This window comes from Pantherophis guttatus, chromosome 8 (assembly GCF_059756535.1).
Source record: "Pantherophis guttatus breed Tessera chromosome 8, ASM5975653v1, whole genome shotgun sequence".
Lineage (NCBI taxonomy): Eukaryota > Metazoa > Chordata > Lepidosauria > Squamata > Colubridae > Pantherophis > Pantherophis guttatus.
In genome coordinates this window covers 70,993,536-71,016,026 of record NC_142070.1, presented here as the reverse complement: position 1 = coordinate 71,016,026, position 22,491 = coordinate 70,993,536, and the positions used below count along the sequence as shown (strand labels likewise).

Below are 22,491 nucleotides of genomic sequence, written 5' to 3'. Positions count from 1 at the left end.
CCTCCTGATCCATCCTTCTCCCTGGTGGACATTCGCATGTATTAATAGTGGGTTTCTTTTTTAATGTCCTAGTTTTAAACAGCGAAAACTTGACGTACATTTCGATATCATGTTTAACACAACAGAAGATTTTTCATTGGTTGCTTCAAATGCAAGAGCGACCTAGATCCACTACTTTCTTATTGCTCGTTGGAAACGGGGAGGGGAGGGCTACCAATTATCTTGACTAAACCGATTGGATATATGGCAAAAGGAGAAACAGATTTATCCCATTTATCAATCTCCTTAATGTGGCAGTTTGAACTGCTTCTCATCCAAGCCTGTAGGCAAAGCATAATCTTCGAACTCTGCCCTGAATTCATTCCAATTGCTACCGCAGACTCCACTCACCCTCGTAGGCTCAGGCAGAGGTATACTGTTAGCAGTTGCCGTATTTCCACTGCTTAGCTTTCGGGAGTATGCTTCAAATATGTCCGGAAAACATGGATTCAAGCTTCTGACACCATATTTCACATCGATTTAATCGTCAGTAAAAGCCCCCTTTAACAAACCATCATTACAGGTATATATCTACATAAGACAGGAACTGGAACTACCTCGCAGACGCAGCTGAAGGCAGCTCCCTGAGTCGGGCAATACATCTCAAACTGATCCTGCCAAGACTGCAGACATAACCCCTGTAACAGCTACGCGATGCTTACTTTTGTTGCCCATGTGTCCCCAGCCGGTGATGTAGCAATAGGTATTTGGTTTAACCAGATGCTCCCTGGTGGGAAGGCAAACCGGTCTGACGTAGCTGGTCTCGTTGATGTCTTCATTGAGTTCCACAATGCTGATGTCGTAATCCACCACGGCGCGGCTGTAACGAGGGTGCAGGATAATTGTTTTCACCAGCCGGGATTGCGTGAAGGCCGACGGATGATCCAAATTGTTGATGCCAAAAACTACTTTCCATACCTTGGCATTTTCTCTCCTTGGGGGAAAGAAAGGGAAGACATCGGATACCAGTGAAGATTCTAAATCTGGCTGTCCTAAGAAGTCATTTATGTACTTCACTCTCCTGACAGATGTGCACCAACTACAGCAGTGATGGCTAACCTTTTTGCCATCGTGTGCCAAAAGCAGGGGGAGCACGGGGGGTCACGCGCACATGTGCCGACACTCATAATTCTATGCACCCCGGCCCCCCACACATGTGCGCGCGACCCCCCCATGCTCCCCCCACTTTTGGCATGTGAAGGCACAGTGGGCCCGGTAGACCTGTTTTTCACTCTCCCCAGGCTCCAGAGCATTTCTAGGAGCCTGGGGAGGGCGAAAATGGCCTTCCCCACCCCTCTGGAGGCTCTCCGGAGGCTGGAAATAGCCTGTTTGTTGACTGGTGGGCCCAGAAGGCCTGAAAATCAGCGTCCCAGAGCTGAGCTCACGTGCCCACCGATATGGCTCCATGTGCCACCTGTGGCACACGTGCCAGAGGTTCGCCATCATGGAACTATAGGCAGTCCTCAACTTACGACCATAATTTTCTGGTGTTAAGTGAGTTTTCCCCCATTTTATGACCTTTCTCGCCTCAACTGCAGTTGATAAGTGTCATGCCCCTGTCGGAGCCTGAATCCGTGGGGGAGGATGAGCCGGAGCTATGGCCGACAGAGACTAAGGGGGCGGCTTTGTTGGCTTCAGAGAAATGTGGGGAGGAGCAGGACAAGACAGCCTCGGGCCTCTTGGGCTTGGGACAGCTTGCCAGCAGGGAGGAACAGGGGCAGGATGACCGAAAGAGGGCAGGCAGTGGAGATGAAGAGCGACAGAGCTCAGGCAATGAGCAAGGACCGCTTCCTCCTGATCCCCGAGCATGGAGAGTGGAGAGGAAGCAGGAACAGCGCAAGCCAACCCAATGACTCTGGAGAAGAGTACTTTGCCCCTCTTCACAAGGCACACCTGGGGACTGAGACTTAAGGAGACACTGTGGGGAGGGGCGTTTGTCGGGAACAAATGCTGGATTTCTGAGTTTTGTGTACTGTTGCCGACGTCTGCCATTTGCAGGACTGCTTGCTTTTTCCTCGCTTCATGGACTCATTGCTTCTTCCTTGCTTCGTGGATTCACTTCCTTGTTCCTTTGCCTTGCTGGACTTCTCTGAAGCCATTGTACTAACTGTGTTCGCTGGACTGCTCACAGCCAGAAGTTGCTGTGTGTGTGTGAGCACTTTGCTCTGGGACTTGCATAATATGGGAGCGTTTGGGGGAAAAGTTGAAGCATTAAACGGATGTTTGAACTCTCAGCTGGCTGTATGGCCTCCGTGCCTTGCCCCAGGTCATCACAATAAGTTAGTAACTTGGTTGTTAAGTGAATTGACTTTGCTTGTCAGAAGGTCGCAAAAGGTGATCACATAACCCTGGAACACAGCAACGGTCATAAATATGAAACTTTTGCCAAGCACCTGAATTTTGATCACATAATCATGGAGGTGCTGTGAAAAATGGTCACGTCACTTCTTTCAACGTCGTAATTTTGAACGGTCACTAAGTGAACTGTTGTAAGGTAAGGACTACCTGGATATAAATAAGAAGATGAAAGTGTGGCTTTTTGCAAAAGAAAAAAAAAACCTACCGTATTTTTCAGAGTATAAGACGCACCGGAGTATAAGACGCACCTACCTTTTTTGGTGAGGAAAAGAAGAAAAAGAAATCTGCCTCTGAGCAATTTTGTCTGGTTGCAGCAAACAGCAAACAGCCTGCTTTAGTTTCATTTTCGTTTTAAGCATAGCTTGATTAGCACAAGGGAAAAAAAAATCTGCTCCAGCAATTTACCTCTTTGCAGCAAGCAAAGTCATCACGGACGCTCTGTGCATGCACAGAAGCTTCTGTGCACACGCGTTCCCGTTGCGAACCGGTAGCAAAGGTAAGTGGAACCCCCCCGCCCCCGCTCCTAATATATAATAAGCTGTGTCCAAGTGAACTTTTCATTTTTGTGTGCCTGTTTGTGTAAAAATAAAAAATCTTGTGCATTAGAAATCCGTCTCTGTTCTATGTGTGTTGCACAGGTGACCCCCTGCGCCGTTCATTGCTAAAGGAAGAAGGAGGCCAGAAGGAGCAGTCCCAAAGAAAGGGCATAATAGAGCAGTCTTTCTCAATAACAACAACTAAAATACATAAACTTTCAGTTGTGTGGACTTCCCAGAATTCCCCAGCCAATATGCTGTCTGGGGAATTCTGGGAATTGAAGTCCGCATATCTGACAGTCGCCAAGGTTGAGAAACAGAGTGATAGAAGGACATGACTTTTGTAACTCAGCTTGGTCACAGCTCCTGGATGTTTCCACGTACAAAGCTTTAATCATCTCACCAGCTTGGGATCCTCTCTCTAATTACAACGCCCATCCTATTTCTGAAGCTCAGCACTACTCACCCTTCAAAGCAGTGTGCCACTGTTAAGACCCATTTCTTTGCTATGAGAACACAGCCACAGATGTGCCCACTGGGCTCACTCTGGAGCGAGCACTGCCATGGCCAACGTCCTGAGCGACTGGTCCTGCCACCGAGAATCCTCTTGCTCATGCGAGCTGCAGGGCGACGGCCACAATCTTTTGGGAAAAAGATCAGCTGGTAAGTACCGGAAGAGTGACTTGCATTGTCTGGAAAGCTTTAGCATCTATACCACAACAATGTCTCATGGACTATGAATGCTAACATGCTTGTGAAGAAGGCACAGAAGAGGCTGTACTTCCTGAGAATGCTCAGGAAGATGAATCTATCTCAGCATCTACTTCTGTCCTACCATCGCAGCACCATTGAGAGTATCCTGACATACGGCATTCTTGCATGGTATGGGAGCAACTCTGTAGTGGACAAAAAAGCTCTACAGAGAATCATTAAAACTGCCCAGAATATCATCGGACTCCAGCTACCAGCCCTGGACAACATCTTCGAATCTCGCTGTTTGAGGAAGTTGCGTAACATTCTCAGAGACTCTTCCCATCCTGCTTACAATCTTTTTGGACTGTTGCCTTCTGGCAGAAGATACAGAACAATTAAAACTCGGACCACACATTTCCTGAATAGTTTTTATCCCAGAGCTATAATTGCACTCAACAATGAACTCAAGGGCCAGCATCGGTGAGCTGTTGGACAGTATTACTTGGTCTGTTGTGTGGATGTTTGGATGGTTTAGGGGTGGGGAATTGTGGTGGGTGGGAGTGTGTTGGGGATTATGTGTGTGGGACCTGGTCTTTGGGTGTCAAGTAAGTTTTGTTGTATGTGTATACTGTGTATACACATACAACGACAATAAAGTTTATTTATTTATTTATTATCTCAAAAGATTGTATAGCTGGAGGCAGAGTAGAGTTACAAAAGCTATGATATCATTAAGCTTCAATCAGGGGTGTCAAACTCAATTTCATTGAGGGTTGCATCAGGGTTCTGTTTGACCTTGGGGGGCCAGGGTGGGCGTGGCCAGCATGACGTCACTCGTATCGGGGTGCCTGTGGGGGGCCCGAGTGCTCTGCCAGCAAAAACGGGTTCCCGAGCTCTGTTTTTGTCTGAAACAGCTTCCTGCAACCCTCTGCCAGTGAAAACGGAGCTAAGGAGGTCCATGCGCGGCCTTTGCGAGGTCCATGCGCGCACCTCACAAGGTCCGTTTTCGGCTGCTATGGCTCCTGCAACCCTCCACCAGTGAAAATAGAACTCAGGAGGGCCGCGCGTGGCTCCGTTTTCACTGGCAGAGGCACCGCCGTGTGCCGGGTCTGGCCTGCAGGACTTGCGTTTGACACGCTGGCTTAAATCATACTAACAACGTCAGAAAAATTCCTGATTAAGTAAAAGGCCAAACGCAAATTATAAGTCAAATTGTGGGCAACTTTGCTGCCCTGAGCAGAAGGCTGGAGTAGAAGACTTCTAAAGTCCCTGCCAATTCTATGGCTCTGTTAGCCTAGGTAACCTTTCAGACAAGGTGTTTTAAAATCTCAATGAATATTAGAGCAAGAGGGAGTAACCCAGCCTCATTTATTTGCCTAAACTACAGGTTCTTTGCTTCCTTAACAGGAAGAACAAGGCCCACGCCAATAGAGTTTTGGGGTTTGAAAAACTACAAAGAGTGAGAAACTAAATTCTAAGCAAAGGAAAAAAAATCCAATCCAAAATATTTATCATCTCTCTCTGTGTCCGTCTGTCTATCTACCCTGTTTCCCCCAAAATAAGACATCCCCTGATAATAAGCCCAATCGGGCTTTTGAGCGCATAGCAAGAAGGCCAAGCGCTTATTTCAAGGGTTCAAAAAAATATAAGACAGGGTCTTATTTTCGGGGAAACACGGTCTGTCTGTCTATCTATCTATCTATTTATCTATCTATCTATCTATCTATCTATCTATCTATCTATCTATCTATCTATGTCTTTGGTTATTCGGGTTTTCTCCTGCGTTAAATTGGAAGTACTCCTAGAAGCATGAAGCTGAAGACACCAGCCTGAAGATGACGAATGGGACTTCGTCGAAACATCGCCAAGATACTTCCAATTTTACGCGAGAGAAAACCCGAATAACCAAAGACCTACATACAAACACCCGCAAAAACCTCAGAAAACAACTATCTATCTATCTATCTATCTATCTATCTATCTATCTATCTATCTATCATCTATCTATCTATCTATGAAAAATGATGGAAGAAGGTAAATGGAACAGAGAATGGCTATAAAAATCAAAATACACTCAATGTTTTACTAAGTTCAGTACAACAGAATTACACAGTTGGAAGGGATCTTGGAGATGTTCTAATCCAACCACCTGCACAAGGAGGAGACTTTACACCAGAGGTCTTCAAACTTGGCAGCTTTAAGACTTGTGGACTTCAACTCCCAGAATTCTCCAGCCAGCTATGCTGGGAGTTGAAGTCCACAAGTCTTAAAGCTGCCAAGTTTGAAGACCTCTTACACCAGGAAATGTAAAATTTGTTACTACCAATTCTGCGGGCGTGGCTTGGGGGGTGTAATGTGACTGGGTGGGCGTGGCCAACTTTTTTTAAAAAAAACTTTTAAAAGCATTTTTTCTACAATCTCTTGGGCTGAGGAGGTTGTTAAAAAATGCTTTTAAAAAGCTCTGACGATCCCAGCTGAGTTGCCTGATCATCAGAGCCTTTTAAAAGCATTATTTTACAACCTCTTCAGCCCAAGAGATTGTAGAAAAAAATGCTTTTAAAAGGCACTGACGATCCCAGCTGAGCTGCGCGATCATCAGAAGCTGTTTTTTTAACTTTTAAAAGCATTTTTTCAGCCGAAGAAAAAAGTGCTTTTAAAAGTTAAAAAAAAAAAAAGCCTCTGATGATTGCGCGGCTCAGCTGGGCATGGGGGGGGGCAGGGATTTTTGCTTACCGGTTCTCTGAACTACCTACCGCCATTGCTACCAGATTGGGCAATCTGGTCTGAACCGGGAGCATTTCACCCTTGCCTTACACCCTTCCAGTTCTTGCCTTAATATTTTGTTTCTGGGCTTCTGGAAGGCAAATGTTTTTCATCCAGAAAGCAAAATGCCACTCTAGATAAAGACGAGGTAAGATTCCACTTTTATTCTCCCCAAAGAACCTTTTTTAAATTCCCAATGGATAATTTGGAAGTATCTCATTTACTTTTTCATGCTTCTACGAATTACGATCTTACCTTCTTTGGCACAGAGAAGAGAAACCACATTCTTGCTTTTACAAGGTAACCTAAATGTAGAAACAACAGCTTAAAACAGGCTCAGTTTCATCAGCATAATATAGAAGTGCAGGAATCATGTATCTACTGAAAAACTTTTATTATCTTTTATCTGTATCGTCAAAAAAATGTGCTTGGAACCTGGAGGACACTTGATTTCTAAAGGCAGTATTTTGCTGCTTCATTTATTCCACTCAAAAAATTCTCAGGACTGGCAACTATGTAAAAATAATAAAAAAGATGTTGAGACTCTAGAAAGAATGCAGAGAAGAGCAACAAAGATGATTAGGGGACTGGAGGCTAAAACATATGAAGAACGGTTGCTGGAACTGGGTATGTCTAGTTTGATGAAAAGAAGGACTAGGGGAGACATGACAGCAGTCTTCCAATATCTCAGAGGTTGCCACAAAGAAGAGGGAGTCAAACTATTCTCCAAAACACCTGAGGACAGGACAAGAAGCAATGGATGGAAACTAATCAAGGAGAGAAGCAACACAGAACTAAGGAGAAATTTCCTGACAGTTAGAAGAATTAATCAGTGGAACGACTTGCCTCCAGAAGTTGTGAATGCCCCAACACTGGAAATTTTTAAGAAGATGTTGGATAACCATTTGTCTGAAGTGGTGTAGGGTTTCCTGCCTGAGCAAGGGGTTGGACTAGAAGACCTCCAAGGTCCCTTCCAACTCTGTTATTCTATTCTATTCTATTCTATTCTATTCTATTCTATTCTATTCTATTCTATTCTATTCTATTCTATTCTATTCTAACTAGATCAACTATCATCTGAAAACCAAAGCTGAAAAGTTTTTTTTAAAAATTGTAAATGGGACACAGTCCAAATACAAGTACTCCTGCGTTTACTGACCGTTCAAATGTCAACAGCATTGAAAAATGTGACCTATGACCGTTTTTCATATTTGCTTCCTTTGCAGCATCTCTTATGATCATGGGATTGAAATTCAGATGATTGGCAACCGGTTCATATTTATGACGGTTGCAGCGTCCCTGGCTCACGTGATCCCCTTTTGGCGATTTTTGTGTTCCCTTTAGTTGTGTATAAACTACTGTATGTAAAGAACAAAGTATTTAATAAGGCTATTTCATTCATTCAGATCTCGGATGTCTTCTGCTTGTGTTCCCTTTATTTTTTTTGAGCAGTATATATATTTAGCAATGTTAATTTTGGGCTCAATTGTGGTCATAAATCAAGGACTACCTGTATAAGTCTAAGTGCTATTATATGCAATATCCCAATTCTTGTTGTTAGGAGATCTGAGATCTATTGTATGTGCATAGGCTGAAGGAATCACTTTGAGGAACTGAAGGAAGAGCCACTATCAAGACAATGGTTAGATAAAAGAAATTTTAATCCAGAGGAGAAATATAATTTGAGAAAGTTTCAGATGTTGAACCTCCCTAGTTCTTATGAAGATAAAGAGAGGGAGTGGGAAAATGTATTCAGACTTGGAAGATTCTGTTACTTTAATCTTATAATAAAAGTAGCATTACCATTCATAATTTTTTTCCCTGGTCTAGTCTTGCATGAAGGGTTGACTCGGTGCTACATTTAGACTGCTGGATTCTCTCCAAATATTCTCTCCATCTATAGCGTATAACACTATGGTAGCTATTTCTTACCCCGTTACTAAAAGAGCATGCAATGTGGACCTATTTGTCTTCTCCCATTCAGGATGTAGATTCAACCATTTTTCCTGTTGTGGAAGCCGATACACTGGAACATGTTCTGTCACAACTGGCCCACTGGAAAACAAAAAAAAAACCTACATTCAAGATAGTTGAATGTTAAATTGGTAAAATGAGGACCTAGATCTGTGATGGCGAATCTATAGCACGTGTGCCAGATAGACCTCTCTGAGGGGGTACGCGTGCCGTCACCAGCTGCTATTTCAGGTTCTGGCACATACATACAACGGAACCCGGAAGAGCAGCTGGCCGCCGCATACATGCTCTCGTGGGTTCTGGCACTCTGGCGCGCGCACGCTCCAGTTTCGGCACTTGGTGCCGAAAAGGTTAGCCGTCACTGATCTAGATTGTTGGGGGCAATAAGTCTAAACGCTATCGCTACGTACTGGAACTACGAGAAAAAATATTTTATTTTATTTATTTATTTATTAGTTCAATTTATATGCCGCCCTTCTCCGGAGACTCAGGGCGGCTTACAATGAGTTAAGCAATAGCCTTCATACTTTTGTATATACCTGCTTAGTAGGGCTTTCGGCCTCCCCTAAGCGGTGTTCTTTTTTATACAAAGTCAGCTTATTGCCCCCACAATCCGGGTCCTCATTTTACCTACCTCGAAAGGATGGAAGGCTGAATCAACCTTGAGCCTGGTGAGATTTGAACTTGCAGTAATTGCAGGCAGCTGGCAACTAAGTGCTACTTTAACAGCACTTAGTCCACTGTGCCACCAGGCTCTTTTTATGATTTTTTTTCCACAGAAAATAAGCTACGGTATTGATTGACTAGGGCAGTGATGGCGAACCTTTTTGCCGTCGTATGCCCAAAGTGAGGGGAGCGGGGGGTGGAGTCGTGCGAGTGCATGCCCACACCCATAATTCAATGCGTCCCACCTCCTGCCCCCACCCGATTTTGGCACACAATGGCATGGTGAGCCCAGTAGGCCTGTTTTTCGCCCTCCCCAGTCTCCTAGAAAGCCTTTGGAGCCTGGGGAGGGTGAAAACGGCCTTCCCCACACCCTTGGAGGCCGGAAATGGTCCATTTGCCGGTGGAACCTAGAAAGGCTATGGAGCCTGGGGAGAGTGAAAAACAGGCCTTCCCCACCCCCTCCGGAGGCCGGAAACAGCCTGTTTCCTGACTTCCGGTGGGCTCGGAAGGCCCAAAAATTAGCTGGCCGGCACGCGCATGCGCGCCTGAGCTAAACTAAGGCAATGCTCGTGTGCCCACCAATATGGTTCCGCGTGCCACCTGTGGCATGCGTGCCATAGGTTCGCCATCACGGGACTAGGGTACTGATAATGTACCAAAGTTCATGTGCGGTAAAAAATATGAGAACATTCCAGTTGCATTACATTAACAAAAATGAGGAAAACTAAATGATCCCACGTCTTAAGAAAACATCACAGCTTCAAAGAATTGTCCCCAATTTATAGTCAAATCCAAGGCTATGATTTATCAATATTACAAACTACTGACCTTACCCAAAACCCATCTGTTTGCATGCCAAGCGGCTTAAATTTTCTTCCCAGTCATCAGCGCATACATAATAATTGGCAGCTGACCTATATACAGTCAGGAACATCAAGGAGCTGCTGTTTTTATATAGGGACACTGTGTAAAGAAAAACAAAGGGAAATGTAGCTTTAATACATCCAGGTAGAAGATAATTAATTGATTTCTCATGACATGGAAGACTTGCAAATTAATATGTGATCACTAGCAAATACTGTGAGTGAATATATATAATTTGATCACACAACAATGCTGCTTAATATGCCTATTGCAAACAGATAACCAAATTGCAAATAGTCAATTTACAACCATTCATTTGAATGTCTGAAGTTACAATGGCCCTAAAAAAAAAATGATTTCTGACTCGTACTCACACTGCACAGATCACTAAACTTCAACAACACCTTGAAAAACAACAGTAAACCGGTTCAGATTTCACTACTGGATTGATTGATCTAATTTTATTCCCAACTGTTCTGAAAGAACAAATAATATGACGCCAGTACATTTTTGAATTTTGGAGGTGAAATCCCAGGACACCAATGGACTGTGACGAGGCTACGCATCCTAGAGTTGTGTTTGGCAATTTTAGTTTTCTTTCATTAAAGCAGAAAGAAACAATGGCCAACCAACCAGAGTAGAATCTTGGATTATCAGAGCTAGTCATTTACTTTAAACGTGGTTGATCTGTTTCCCGTAGGTTTGTTTCTCCTCAGCAATCCTCACGCTAGCCTCTTAATTATGGTGCAAGTCTTAAAACTTACCACAGCTCCATTCATCTGATTTGTCCGCACAATCTGCTCGCCCATCACACCAGCACTCGCGGGGTACGCACTCGTGGTTTGCACATGGAATTTCATCCTTCTTGCAAAACGCTGCCATGAAAAATACACATTGGGAGAAAACCATCTTCCGAAGTGTAAAGCTTTAAATCCTCTAGAACTGTGATGGCGAACGTATGGCACGTGTGCCACAGGTGGCATGCTGAGCCATGTCACCTGGCACGCCAGCTCAGCTCTCAGCCTCTCTTGGAATCTCTGGAGGCTGGGAACAGCAAAAAATGTCACTTCCTGTCCAACTGAAAGTTGGAAAACAAGCCATTTTGGGCCTCCGAGGGAGTGGGGAAGGCTGTTTTCGCCCTCCCCAGATGCAAAGAGAGGATCTGGAGCCAGGTGAGAAAGAAAAACGGGCCTACTGGGCCATTGCATGCCAGGAACGGGGGGAAGGGGGGGGTCGCGTGTGCATGTGCGGGGTGGGGCGCATAGAATTATGGGTGTGGGCACGTGTGCACGCGAACCTCCCCCACCCACCCCTTCCTGGCACACGATGGCAAAAAGGTTAGCCATCGTTACTCTAGAACAAGGGTGTCAAACTCAAGGCCCGCAGGCCAGATCTGGTCCATGGGGGTGTTTAAATCTGGCCCGCAGGGCCGGCCTGGAAATATCAAAAGACTGACCCATGGTGCCTCTGCCAGCCAAATTGGGCTGCATGCAGCCCTCACGCAGCCCGTTTTCAGCCTCCCCAGCCTCCAGCAGCACTCTGCTGGCCAAAAACGGGCTGTGTGGAGGCCCTGGGAGGTCCACTTTTGGCAGGCAGAATGCTGCTGGAGGCCAGGGAGGGCAAAAAGAAGGCCCTCCCGCACCGTTTTGACTTGTAAAGTGCTGCAAGAGGCCATTCAGGCCGGCCCATGGAGGAGAACTACAACGCTGATCCAGCCCTTGAAGAACTTCAGTTTGACACCTCTGCTCTGGGACCGGTTCTGTGGAAGAAATTTTCTCTATGGACCAGGGGGTAAGGCAGGGGTGAAATCCAGCAGGTTTTGACAGGTTCTGGAGAACCGGTAGCGGAAATTTTGAGTAGTTCAGAGAACCGGCAAACACCACCTCTGGCTGGCCTCAGAGTGGCGTGGGAATGGAGATTTTGCAATATCCTTCCCCCAGGAGTGGGGAGGGAATGGAGATTTTACAGTATCCTTCCCCTGGAGTGGAGTGGGAATGGAGATTTTGCAGTATCCCTCCCCTGCCACGCCTACCAAGCCACACCATGCCCACCAAGCCACGCTCACAGAAATTGGTAATAAAAAAAATTGGATTTCACCACTGGGGTAGGGAATGATTTTGGTTTCGTTCACTCGCCCGTCGCTCGCCTCCAGTTTTGTGTCCCGGTTCCTAACAGGCTATGGACTGCTACCAGTCTGCAGCCCTTGGGGGTTGGAGACCCCTGCTTTAGAAAATGCTAAATCTTTACTGAATTGGGAATAGAGTTATGCCTGTGTACAATCATAACATATTAGGACTGCTGATACCTGAAAGCAAACTCTATAGTCGCTTTGCATAACCAGGAATAAAAATCTTTTGAGAGTCTGGAACTTCTTAATTCGGTAATATTTCTGTAAACTCAATCAAACTCATGGCTGGTAACTGTATTAAGAATACACTTTTGGCGCTGGAAAAACATCTTGATTTTTCATTTCCGGGAATTTGGAAAACAGCAGATTGCACACAAAACAGTTTTGAAAACAGTTCCGCTTTGGATCTCACGTGAACAGTGCAAACACTTGGAAAAAGGCATATGCGAGTGGTGCTATGCTCACACAAGGTCCATAGTTGTCCTTCCAAATTAGTTTGGAAGAATGCACTACTTTAACAGCCAGCTTCACGTGTCTGAAGAAATCAAATTAACTACTCTATTTTTCAGAATATATGATGTACCTTTTTCCCCCCTAAAAGGGGGTGAAAATTTGAGTGCATTTTATACACCGAATGTAGCCCCACCCAACCACTGGCCCCCACCCTTTGGCCTCTGCCTCCCAGCAATTTACCTCCTTGCAGCAAGCAACAAGAAGAAACAGCCCATTTCAGCTTCAGCACAGCCTGATTAACACAAGTTGATTGTTGGATTGGCCTCCCAACTCTCAGCTGTTTCAGGCTGCAGGGATTGCCATTGCCTATTGCTGCGTGGGACCCTGCTGCTTGCTGCTTGCTGCAAGGAGGTAAATTGCTGGGAGCAGATTTTTTTTTTTCTTGTGCTAATCAAGCTATGCTGAAAACGAAAATGAAAGCAAAGCAGGCTATTTGCTGTTTGCTGCAAGGAGGTAAAATTGCTGGGAGGCAGAGGCAGATTTCTTTTTCTTGTTTTCCTCACCAAAAAAGGTAGGTGCGTCTTAGAGTCCGGAGCGTCTTATACTCCGAAAAATACGGTACTTAATGCAATTTTATCATGAACCGTCAGGATTCAAGAGAATCAGAAAGGAAAAAGAACATTTCATTACTGCATAAACAAATGAAACATTTCAGGAAAAAAAGGCATGAAAAACCCTGAATATTCTGTATTGTGAAAATTTATCAACTCTCGAAGCCTCTGTCTAGTGTGAAACCTCTAGAGAGCCAAAATCTCTTAAGAGTTCTAATGAACAAAGGTTCTTTAATCACCATTTGTTATCAATATGCAAAGTGCTCCTAGGGCGTCAATGGAACAAAATCAGCACCCAACGGTGTGCTGATTGCCTTCTAGGCTTTGTCAAGGAATTAATTAAATAAAGCACAATAAAGGCAAACCTACGAACTATTACCGTATTTTCTGGCGTATAAGACGACTGGGCGTATAAGACGACCCCCCAATTTTCCTGTTAAAATATAGGGTTTGGGCTATACTCGCCGTATAAGACTACCCCTCTTCCAACGCACATCAAATAAAAATTAAAAAACATCAACTGGCTCACCCACAATGTAAAAGCAGCTGTGCTAGACCCAAAATGGCCCCTGCAACAAGCAGGAACCTCACACAGCCACAAAAAGCCCAAAAAACCAACTTTCACACTTTACACACACACAACACAACACAACACAACTGGCTCACCCACAATGCAAAAGCAGCTGTGCTAGACCCAAAATGGCCCCTGCAACAAGCAGGAACCTCACACAGCCACAAAAAGCCCAAAAAACCAACTTTCACACTTTACACACACACAACACAACACAACTGGCTCACCCACAATGCAAAAGCAGCTGTGCTAGACCCAAAATGGCCCCTGCAACAAGCAGGAACCTCACACAGCCACAAAAAGCCCAAAAAACCAACTTTCACACTTTACACACACACAACACAACACAACTGGCTCACCCACAATGCAAAAGCAGCTGTGCTAGACTCAAAATGGCCCCTGCAACAAGCAGGAACCTCACACAGCCACAAAAAGTCCAAAAACCTAACTTTCACACTTTACACACACAAAATTCCACATACAGCTTTGTGAGATTTTGTGTGTTTGTGTAGTTAGAGTGAAACACTACAAAAACACACTAAATCTCAGAAAGCTGCACAAATATTATTTTATCTTATTTTTATGAAAGCTAAATTTAAAACTTCCTAAATTTTAAATGGCTAAGTCTAAAAAAGAACAACTAAAAAAAACCCCAATTAACTTTTTTTTTTTTAAAGCTCCCAAAGGGGAAAAAAACTTACCCAATAGAACAGGGGTCTCCAACCTTGGCAACTTTAAGACTTGTAGACTTCAACTCCCAGAATTCCTCAGCCAACTTTGTTTTGCTGGCTGAGGAATTCTGGGAGTTGAAGTCCACAACTCCCTGCCTGCTTGATTGCAGGCAGGGAGTTGCTTGCTGATGGAATGGATTCAGGCAAGCGAAGCAAGGCAAGCAGCTAAGGTAAGCAAGCTGGAGGGGGAAAACTTTTTTCCTTCTCCATGGCTCTGGCGATCCCAGCTGAGTTGCCTGATTAGCAGATCGTCAGAGCTTGGATCGCCAGAGCCATTTAAGGCTCGTCAGAGCCTTTCGGGCTGGTCTGCCTGGTTACAGGAGAACGACATCCGGCGTATAAGATGACCCCCGACTTTTGAGAAGATTTTCATGTGTTAAAAAGTCGTCTTATACGCCTGAAAATACGGTAATACTTGACGTGAAATATAAAACTACAGGGAAGAAACAAAAATCAAACCCAAAATAAAACCAAAAAAATAGAAATTCAAACATTTTCTTCCCGAATAAACCACAATAAATCACAGCAGACAGGGACACGGTGGCTCAGTGGCTAAGACGCTGAGCTTGTCGATCGAAAAGTCGGCAGTTCAGCGGTTCAAATCCCTAGCGCCACCTAACGGGGAGAGCTCCCGGTACTTGTCCCAGCTTCTGCCAACTTAGCAGTTCGAAAGCACGTAAAAAATGTAAGTAGAAAAATAGGGACCACCTTTGGTGGGAAGGTAACAGCGTTCTGTGCCCCTTTGGTGTTTAGTCATGCCGGCCACATGACCACTGAGACGTCTTTGGACAGCGCTGGCTCTTCGGCTTTGAAACGGAGATGAGCACCGGTCCCTAGAGTCGGGAACGACTAGTACGTACGTGTGAGGGGAACCTTTACCTTACTAAATCTCAGCAGTGGAAGAAATGTTTGCATGTATCTCCATACTTTATCTACTTTTCATCCTTGCTCAGAAAGTTTGGCTGCAAAAATCTAAATAATGCATTTTAGCCGGTTATGAAATAGGTAAGGGCATAATTTATTCTGCTCTCTTCTTCCTGCGGCCGTTGAATAGACAAAGCACGCAAAGTTCATAAAGAACGACAAGAACAGAAAGCTTATCAAAAACAATTGGTATTCAGACAAAAGCACAAGACGGAAGGGGATCTCAGGACAGAAAAGGGAAGGAGGCAGATAGCAAGAAGCGAGAGAAAAAGTGGCAAAATAAAAGCACAGTTATAAAAAAAAAATAAGCTAGAAATTAATAAAGGCGAAGATGGAAGATTGCTCAGCATCAGAGGGGAAATGAAATGAGTAAAATTAAAATCATTTAAATAAGGAAGGACAGGCTGTGTCCTTGATTCTCTCTGAAGAATGCAACCCAATTTGAAATACTTACAGCAATTTTTTTCATCCGCACTGTCAAGACAATCTGGAAAACCATCACATATCATTGCATGGTGAATACACTGCTTGTTTGACGGGCATTCCCAAAGACCTCTTTCTTTGCAACCTGGACGTAAGAAACCAACATGACAAATCATTCATTCTTATGAACTGGCTATAGCAGGTAATCAGCTACTCAAATAGAAAGGCAGGAGTACACAACATTGTGGAATTTTGACTTTATTGACGTCAAACGTGTTTTTGACTTGATATCTAAAAATGGGATACAGAAGACATTGGAACAATCCTTCGCGGATATGCAAATGTTGTTGCCTGTTCTATAGCTATGTTAACTTCTGGCTGAAAGTTCTAGAACCCAGCGTATCAAGTAATTTCTTCACCAGAAACAAGACAGAGATGCATTCTAACTCCTCCTTATATTAGTCAAGTCTCTCTGATTCAACCTTTATCTTCCAACTTTGTCAGTAGACCACACCCATCGTGTTAGGTTGGTCAAATTTGTATGGATGTTTGGGTGAAAGGACATTATCACTTTTTAAGAAACAATCTTGAGGAACAATCTTGAGGAACAAACTACAAGATAGGGCTGAATTTAGACAAAACAACTTTGCTTAAATTTATTGAGGCAAATTTATTTATTTATAGTATTTATAATATTTTTTAAAAGAATCATTGGTTTGCTTCAGTTGAATGTTGGTATGGGATTAGATCTAGATTTAAATTATGTTTAGAACAAAACCCATGAAGTCAGTAAGATTGAAAATAAAAGGGAATAAATTCAGATCCAACCTATAACAGATGTTAAACTGCATCAATACATATTATATATTGACTGAAACTTTAAAATTAAGCCCGTATCTATAACATATAATCCATTCACATTTCAGGTTCTGACAACCAAAATATTTTTTGGGTTGTTCCCCATTTCCACCCCACCCCACCCCACCCAATAATTGCCACAGATTCTTTGGGGGACCTCTAGGTATAATCTGACAAACACTTTTCCATCATCAGCAAAAAAAGAATTAAGTAGGGATAGTTAAACCAACTATGATTATGCTGTGTTAAACAGCCAAAAAATAAAAATAGATATGCTGTGTAACAGCCAGAAAACAAAAATGACTATGCTGTGTTTAACAGCCAAACAAAATGGATATGCTATGTAACAGCCAGATATGCTGTGTAATGGCCAAAAAACAATATGAGCATGCTGTGTTTCAACAGCCAAACAAAAATGGTTATGCTGTGTAACAACCAAAATAAAAATGGATATGCTGTGTAACAGCCAAAAAATAAAAATGAGTATGCTGTATTTAACAGCCAAAAATAAAATGATTGGTTTAACAACAAAGATGAAGATAGAGATGTTGGGTTTTATAGCAAAATAAAATGAGGTGGGATAGCCAAATAAGGAGGAGTATGTTGAGATTAATAGTTAAAATGAAATGAATAAGATAGATTTAATAACAGAAATAAAGACTATAAATGTTGAGTTCATTAGTAAAAATAAAATGATTATGTTGGAATTAAGTACTTTATGAATGTTTATAATAATTGTGATGATTTATATTGTTAAAATATATCTAAGCAAATGAAAGAGAAAAATGGAATTATAATTGGTTAGGATTTAAGATTTAAGTAACGGGCTTTTGGGGATAATGGCATAGTTAAATAGATAAAATTGAGGGAAATAATTGAGTAAAATATTAAGTTGTGTTAATTGAAAATTAAGATTTGTATTAATTTGTGACCGGATCAAAAGCTTTGTTTTGAAAAAACGTGTTTTATGTTTATGTTTTAAAAAAATAATAAAAAACTTTTTAAAAAACAAAACACTTTTCCATCATGTTAATGGGAAAACTGTACCAAATTTTTCCGCTATAATGGGTAGGATCTGATTCTGTGCCAATAAACATTTTGAAATCAGAATGTTAAAAGAAAAAGGAAGTACAGATTTATTTAAAAACTTAGGCAATAGGTAAGATTATGACCAGGGGTGGGTTCTAAATTTTTTTTACTACCGGGTCTGTGGGTGTGGCTTATTTTGTGGGTGTGGCTTGGAGGTCATGTGACTAGGTGGGCATGGCTAGTTGGCCAGAGTCATTTCTGGAAGGTCCTCACACTTATGACCAGTCCTCGCACTTACGACCCAACTCATTTGTTTTCTTTTAACACTGATCAGCTGTAGGGCGGCCCTTTGAAGCCCCACAGCAAGAGTTTAAACAGTTTTTTTCCCTCTAGTCATCAGCTGGGACTCAGGAGGCAGCAATAGATTGGGGGTGGGACCAAATAAAAGGTAAGAATAACGTAGGTGGGTGGGTGGGGAGGGGAGAACCGGTTCGATGACGTCATATCGTCACCGCTACCGGCTCGGCCGAACCGGACCGAACCGGGAGGAACTCACCACTGATTATGACAAGGTATGCATTAAAGTGGAGAAATGTCCATTGACTTTGATATCCTGAGACAGAGCAGTGTTCTATAAAAATAACTTGTCTCCTCCAATTGTTTTTAATCAGTCAAACTGGTCTTTATAATAAATCCAATATGTACTTTTGCATAGCTATGTCAATCATTCAATATTAAATTCTTACATCATCTTGTGAAAGAAATTAAGGCACAGGGCAGATCTATGAAATATTTATATTTTACCAGATTGTATGGTTTTTTTTCTCCTTAAAGAAAGCTCGTTTCAGCATGAAAGAATGACCTGTGTTAAAGCAGGTCATTCGTAACTTTTTAAATAGGATTTTAATAATACCCTTTGATTTCCCTTTGCCGTAAACTTCTACGGGAGTTGAAACCTTAAAAACAGATTCATTCAAAAGTAGAGTTTCATTTTTATGGGATTTGTAGAGCATCAAATAGTCTGGATTTCACGAACATTTGGTCCCAGGTGGAATAAATGAAGGTAAATCAAACTAGATTGAAGAACATCATAATTTCTCCATGGAAAATAACAATATAACCATATTATCTGGAAATGGTGGGTTCCATTTACTTTTACTACCGGTTCGCAGCGGGAGTCCACGCTCGCGCTCGCTTCTGCGCATTCGCAGATCACCCATGGTGGACTCCGGTGGGCGGAGTCTTCCGCTGGTTTTACTACGGGTTCTATAGAACCAGACCAGTGGTGGGTTGGTTAGAAACCCCCCCCCACCATGCCCAGCTGAGCCGCACGATCATCAGAGGCTTTTTTCCCCCCTTTTGAAAGCATTTTTTCTACAACCTCTTCCAACGAAAAAATGCTTTTAAAAGTAAAAAAAAAAAAAAAGCCACTGATGATCGCGCGGCTCGGCTGGAATTGTCAGAGGCTTTTCAAAATATTTGTTTCTGCAACCTTTTGGCCGAAGAGGTGGTAAAAAAAATGCCTTGAAAAGTCTCTGACGATCCCAGCTGAGTTGCCTGATCGGCAGAGAGGCATTTTTTAAAACGCCTCTCTGATGATCCCAGCTGAGTTGCCTGATTGGCAGAGGCTTTTCAAAGCATTAGAAAAAATTCTTTAGAATTAGAAAAAAGCATTAGAAAAAATTCTTTGAAAAGTTTAAAAAAAAAAAAAAGTTGGCCACGCCCACCCAGTCACATTACACCCCCCCAAGCCACGCCCACAGAACCGGTACTAACAAATTTTATATTTCACCCCTGCTCAAGATCCAACAAAGATAGGATTAGCCCTCTACCCATCCAGCAACAGAACCCACCACATGGCACCTGGGGAGATTGCATCACCCAACAAGGCTCAACCAAACTTAGCACACAAACACAGCCTACAGAGTTGCCCCTGCATGGCCCCATGGGAGTCTGACAACCAATCAGAATACAAGCTCAAATTCAAAAGCCCAGAGAGGGTATAAAATTTAGGCACTCTCAGCATCTCTTCCCTTTTTTTTCTCTTCACCCAACATCATCAAGGCATGTGATCCTGTCCACCATTAACAAACCATCTTTCCAAGCAGTTTCCATTGCTTCCAGGGTCTTTTTCCCCACTTGCAACTGAACCCAGATGGACATTCCTTCCTAGAGTTCATTTACCACAGTTCTCTTCATCGCTATCGTCTTCGCAATCTGGTTGCCCGTCGCACCTTCTGGAAGCCAAGATGCACCTTCCCGAACGACATTCGAAGTGACTGGGCGAGCACTCTGCCAGGAAAATTACAAAAAGCAATCATTTCAAACTCCTGCTGTGCTAACGGGTATATACAAACTGAAGGAAATGAATAATAAGTGACTCTTTTATAAAAGTGTTTAGTGCATTAAAAAGCTATGATGTTCTTACTGTTGACCACAAATTGAGGAGCCTCACAGAAGCACCTCACCGAGGACTAGGAGCATAGGCTTTCCAAGCAGAGGGAAGACCTGCGGGAGTGCAAGGCCAGGTACAGATGCCTGGAGGCTCAGCGGGCCGAGATGGTCAGCCAGTTCCAAGTCATGTTGCAGTCCCAATGGAACAAGGCCCTCTTCTCTTTGCCACCAGCGGCGCTTCCCTCCAGCCTTTGCCAAAGCCCCACACCAGGAGGCTGAAGCAGACCACAAGTCAGAATTTCTCCCCCCCCCTCTGACCCTCAGAAAAAGATCCTGAAGGGGGAAACTTTCTGCAGCAACACAAACATTCATTGCACGTATCTGTCCCAGGAATCGTAGTTTGAGGACGCCTGATTTAGTGCAATATAAAAAATGCAAATAATTTTTCTGCGGACCACCAAAATTTTCTCGTGGACCACCAGTGGTCCACGGACCACCAGTTGGTGACCTCTGATTTAAAGTATCTGTAAAGCAGGACAGAGATGGTCTCAGGACAGCTAAACATTGGAACATATAATAACCCACAAAAATAAGAAAATCTCAGAAATAAGCTATATATAATGATGTTCAATATTAAACATGGAATCTTAAAGTTGAAAGCTACCTTACTGCAAGAATAAAATAATTATTTTGCACCTACCCAGGTATCTTCCTTAACTAAAGGGTTGCACTGTTTAATTTTAATACAGGAATAAGCTATACCAACAAACTTAGTAGAGTTAGAACTACAAAAAATTCTATAAGCAGAGAAATTCTTTTTTTTTTCTGATTCTAAAAAAACTTAGGGGTTGTGTTTCCTTAAAGGTTTTTATTGTATGTGAGACTGGGAGAAATTGGTAGACTGCATCCATTCAGGACAATGAATGAATGAATGAATGAACGAACAAACAAACGAACGAATGAAGACAGTCCCAGTTAGCTGTCCTAGTTCTACATATAATTATGTTCAACCATATACTTCTCGGCATTTCTGCCTTAAAGGTTAAATGACACAAATATGGGGCTTCAGTAAGAGATTAGGGCCACCATTTAGCTAAATAGAGTAAAAGATGACCCAACTCTCAGACCCAATTCTCAGACCCAACTCAACTCAACTTTAGAAGAACAAATAAAACATAACACTCTAGTATAACTTCATTTTATTGCACTGAGGCTTTCAGTGTGTGAAGACAGAAACTAACTCGCTCATAAATTATCATGGTAATCATTATGCTTAATGACATTAACACATTTCGCGTTATTTTTCTTCTTTAACAAATGGATAAGCATTATTTGAATGCACTAATCCTATCTCCACCAGTTACTTTCTCCTGTATTCTAATTACCACAATTACTGTATTTTTTGGAGTATAAGATGCCGAAGGGGAGGAAAATAAGAAAAAAGCTGATTGGTGGGTGGATTGGCCTCCCGGAATACCCCCAATCAGCTGTTCCCAGAGGTGAATTTTAGCAATAGGTTCGTTGGTTGTGAGCTCTGTGACTTGCTTTTTTTTCTGTCTCTGAAACTTCTGAAACTCTGTTTCAGAAAAAAAAAAAATTCTGCATCTGAAAGCTTCCGAAACAGAGCTTCAGAAAAAAAGCCTTTTTTTCTGAAGCTCTGTTTGGAGGCTTTTTTTCTAAAGCTCTGTTTGGAGGCTTTTTTTCTGAAGCTTCTTTCAGAGGCTTCTTTCAGACTCTGAAATCTCCATTTGCGAGGCTGGGTGAGGCTACATTCGGAGTATAAGACCCACCCAGTTTTTCACCCTCTTTTTTTGGGAAAAAAGGTGCGTCTTATACTTCAAAAAATACGGTACTTGCATTTTCTAATTAAGTAAACTTCATTTTATTCTCTTGTTTTATCTAGCATCTGACTGGAGAAAAAAAGTTTAAACACCAGGTAATCATTGCTCTCCTACAAGATTGACACATTCCTTAGTTTATTTAATTAATTTATTTATTTATTTTATCAGATTTCTATACCGCCCTTCTGCTTTTGGACTCAGGGCGGTGAACAGCCAAAGTAAAACATTTGTACACAAAAGTTAAAATAGATTTAAAATAATTAAATAAGTTTGGCCCATAATTTAAAACATTTCAATTTAAAACCAATTTCAAATTTTAAAAACCCACCATAAAATCAGGACAGCCTGGCTAACTGAAAGAAATAGGTTTTAAGGGCCCGACGAAAAGTCCAGAGGTCTGGGATCACTCGTATCTCTGGGGGTAGATTGTTCCAGAGGGTAGGTGCCACCACAGAGAAGGCTTTCCCCCTGGGGGTCGCCAGCCAACATTGTCTGGCCGACGGCACCCTGAAGAGGCCCTCTCTGTGGGAGCGAACTGGCCGGTGGGAGGCAATTGGTGGCAGAAGACGGTCCCGTAAGTACCCCGGCCCTAAGCCATGGAGCGCTTTAAAGGTGATCACCAACACCTTGAAGCG

At 42.8% G+C, this 22,491-nt stretch overlaps 1 protein-coding gene across 2 annotated transcripts in view; it reads right to left on the bottom strand.

The window, feature by feature from the left end:
- CORIN (corin, serine peptidase) overlaps nt 1-22,491 on the bottom strand; it is a 106,066-nt gene that overhangs the window by 3,009 nt on the left and 80,566 nt on the right. For both annotated transcript variants that reach the window (XM_034411355.3, XM_087875299.1), the window contains 8 exons: nt 19,806-19,913; nt 15,766-15,879; nt 10,658-10,768; nt 9,863-9,992; nt 8,322-8,444; nt 6,645-6,694; nt 3,400-3,574; nt 702-973 (listed from right to left, as the gene is read on the bottom strand). In XM_034411355.3, coding sequence (XP_034267246.2) covers nt 702-973; nt 3,400-3,574; nt 6,645-6,694; nt 8,322-8,444; nt 9,863-9,992; nt 10,658-10,768; nt 15,766-15,879; nt 19,806-19,913 — 1,083 coding nt within the window. The remainder of the gene's footprint in view (nt 1-701; nt 974-3,399; nt 3,575-6,644; nt 6,695-8,321; nt 8,445-9,862; nt 9,993-10,657; nt 10,769-15,765; nt 15,880-19,805; nt 19,914-22,491) is intronic.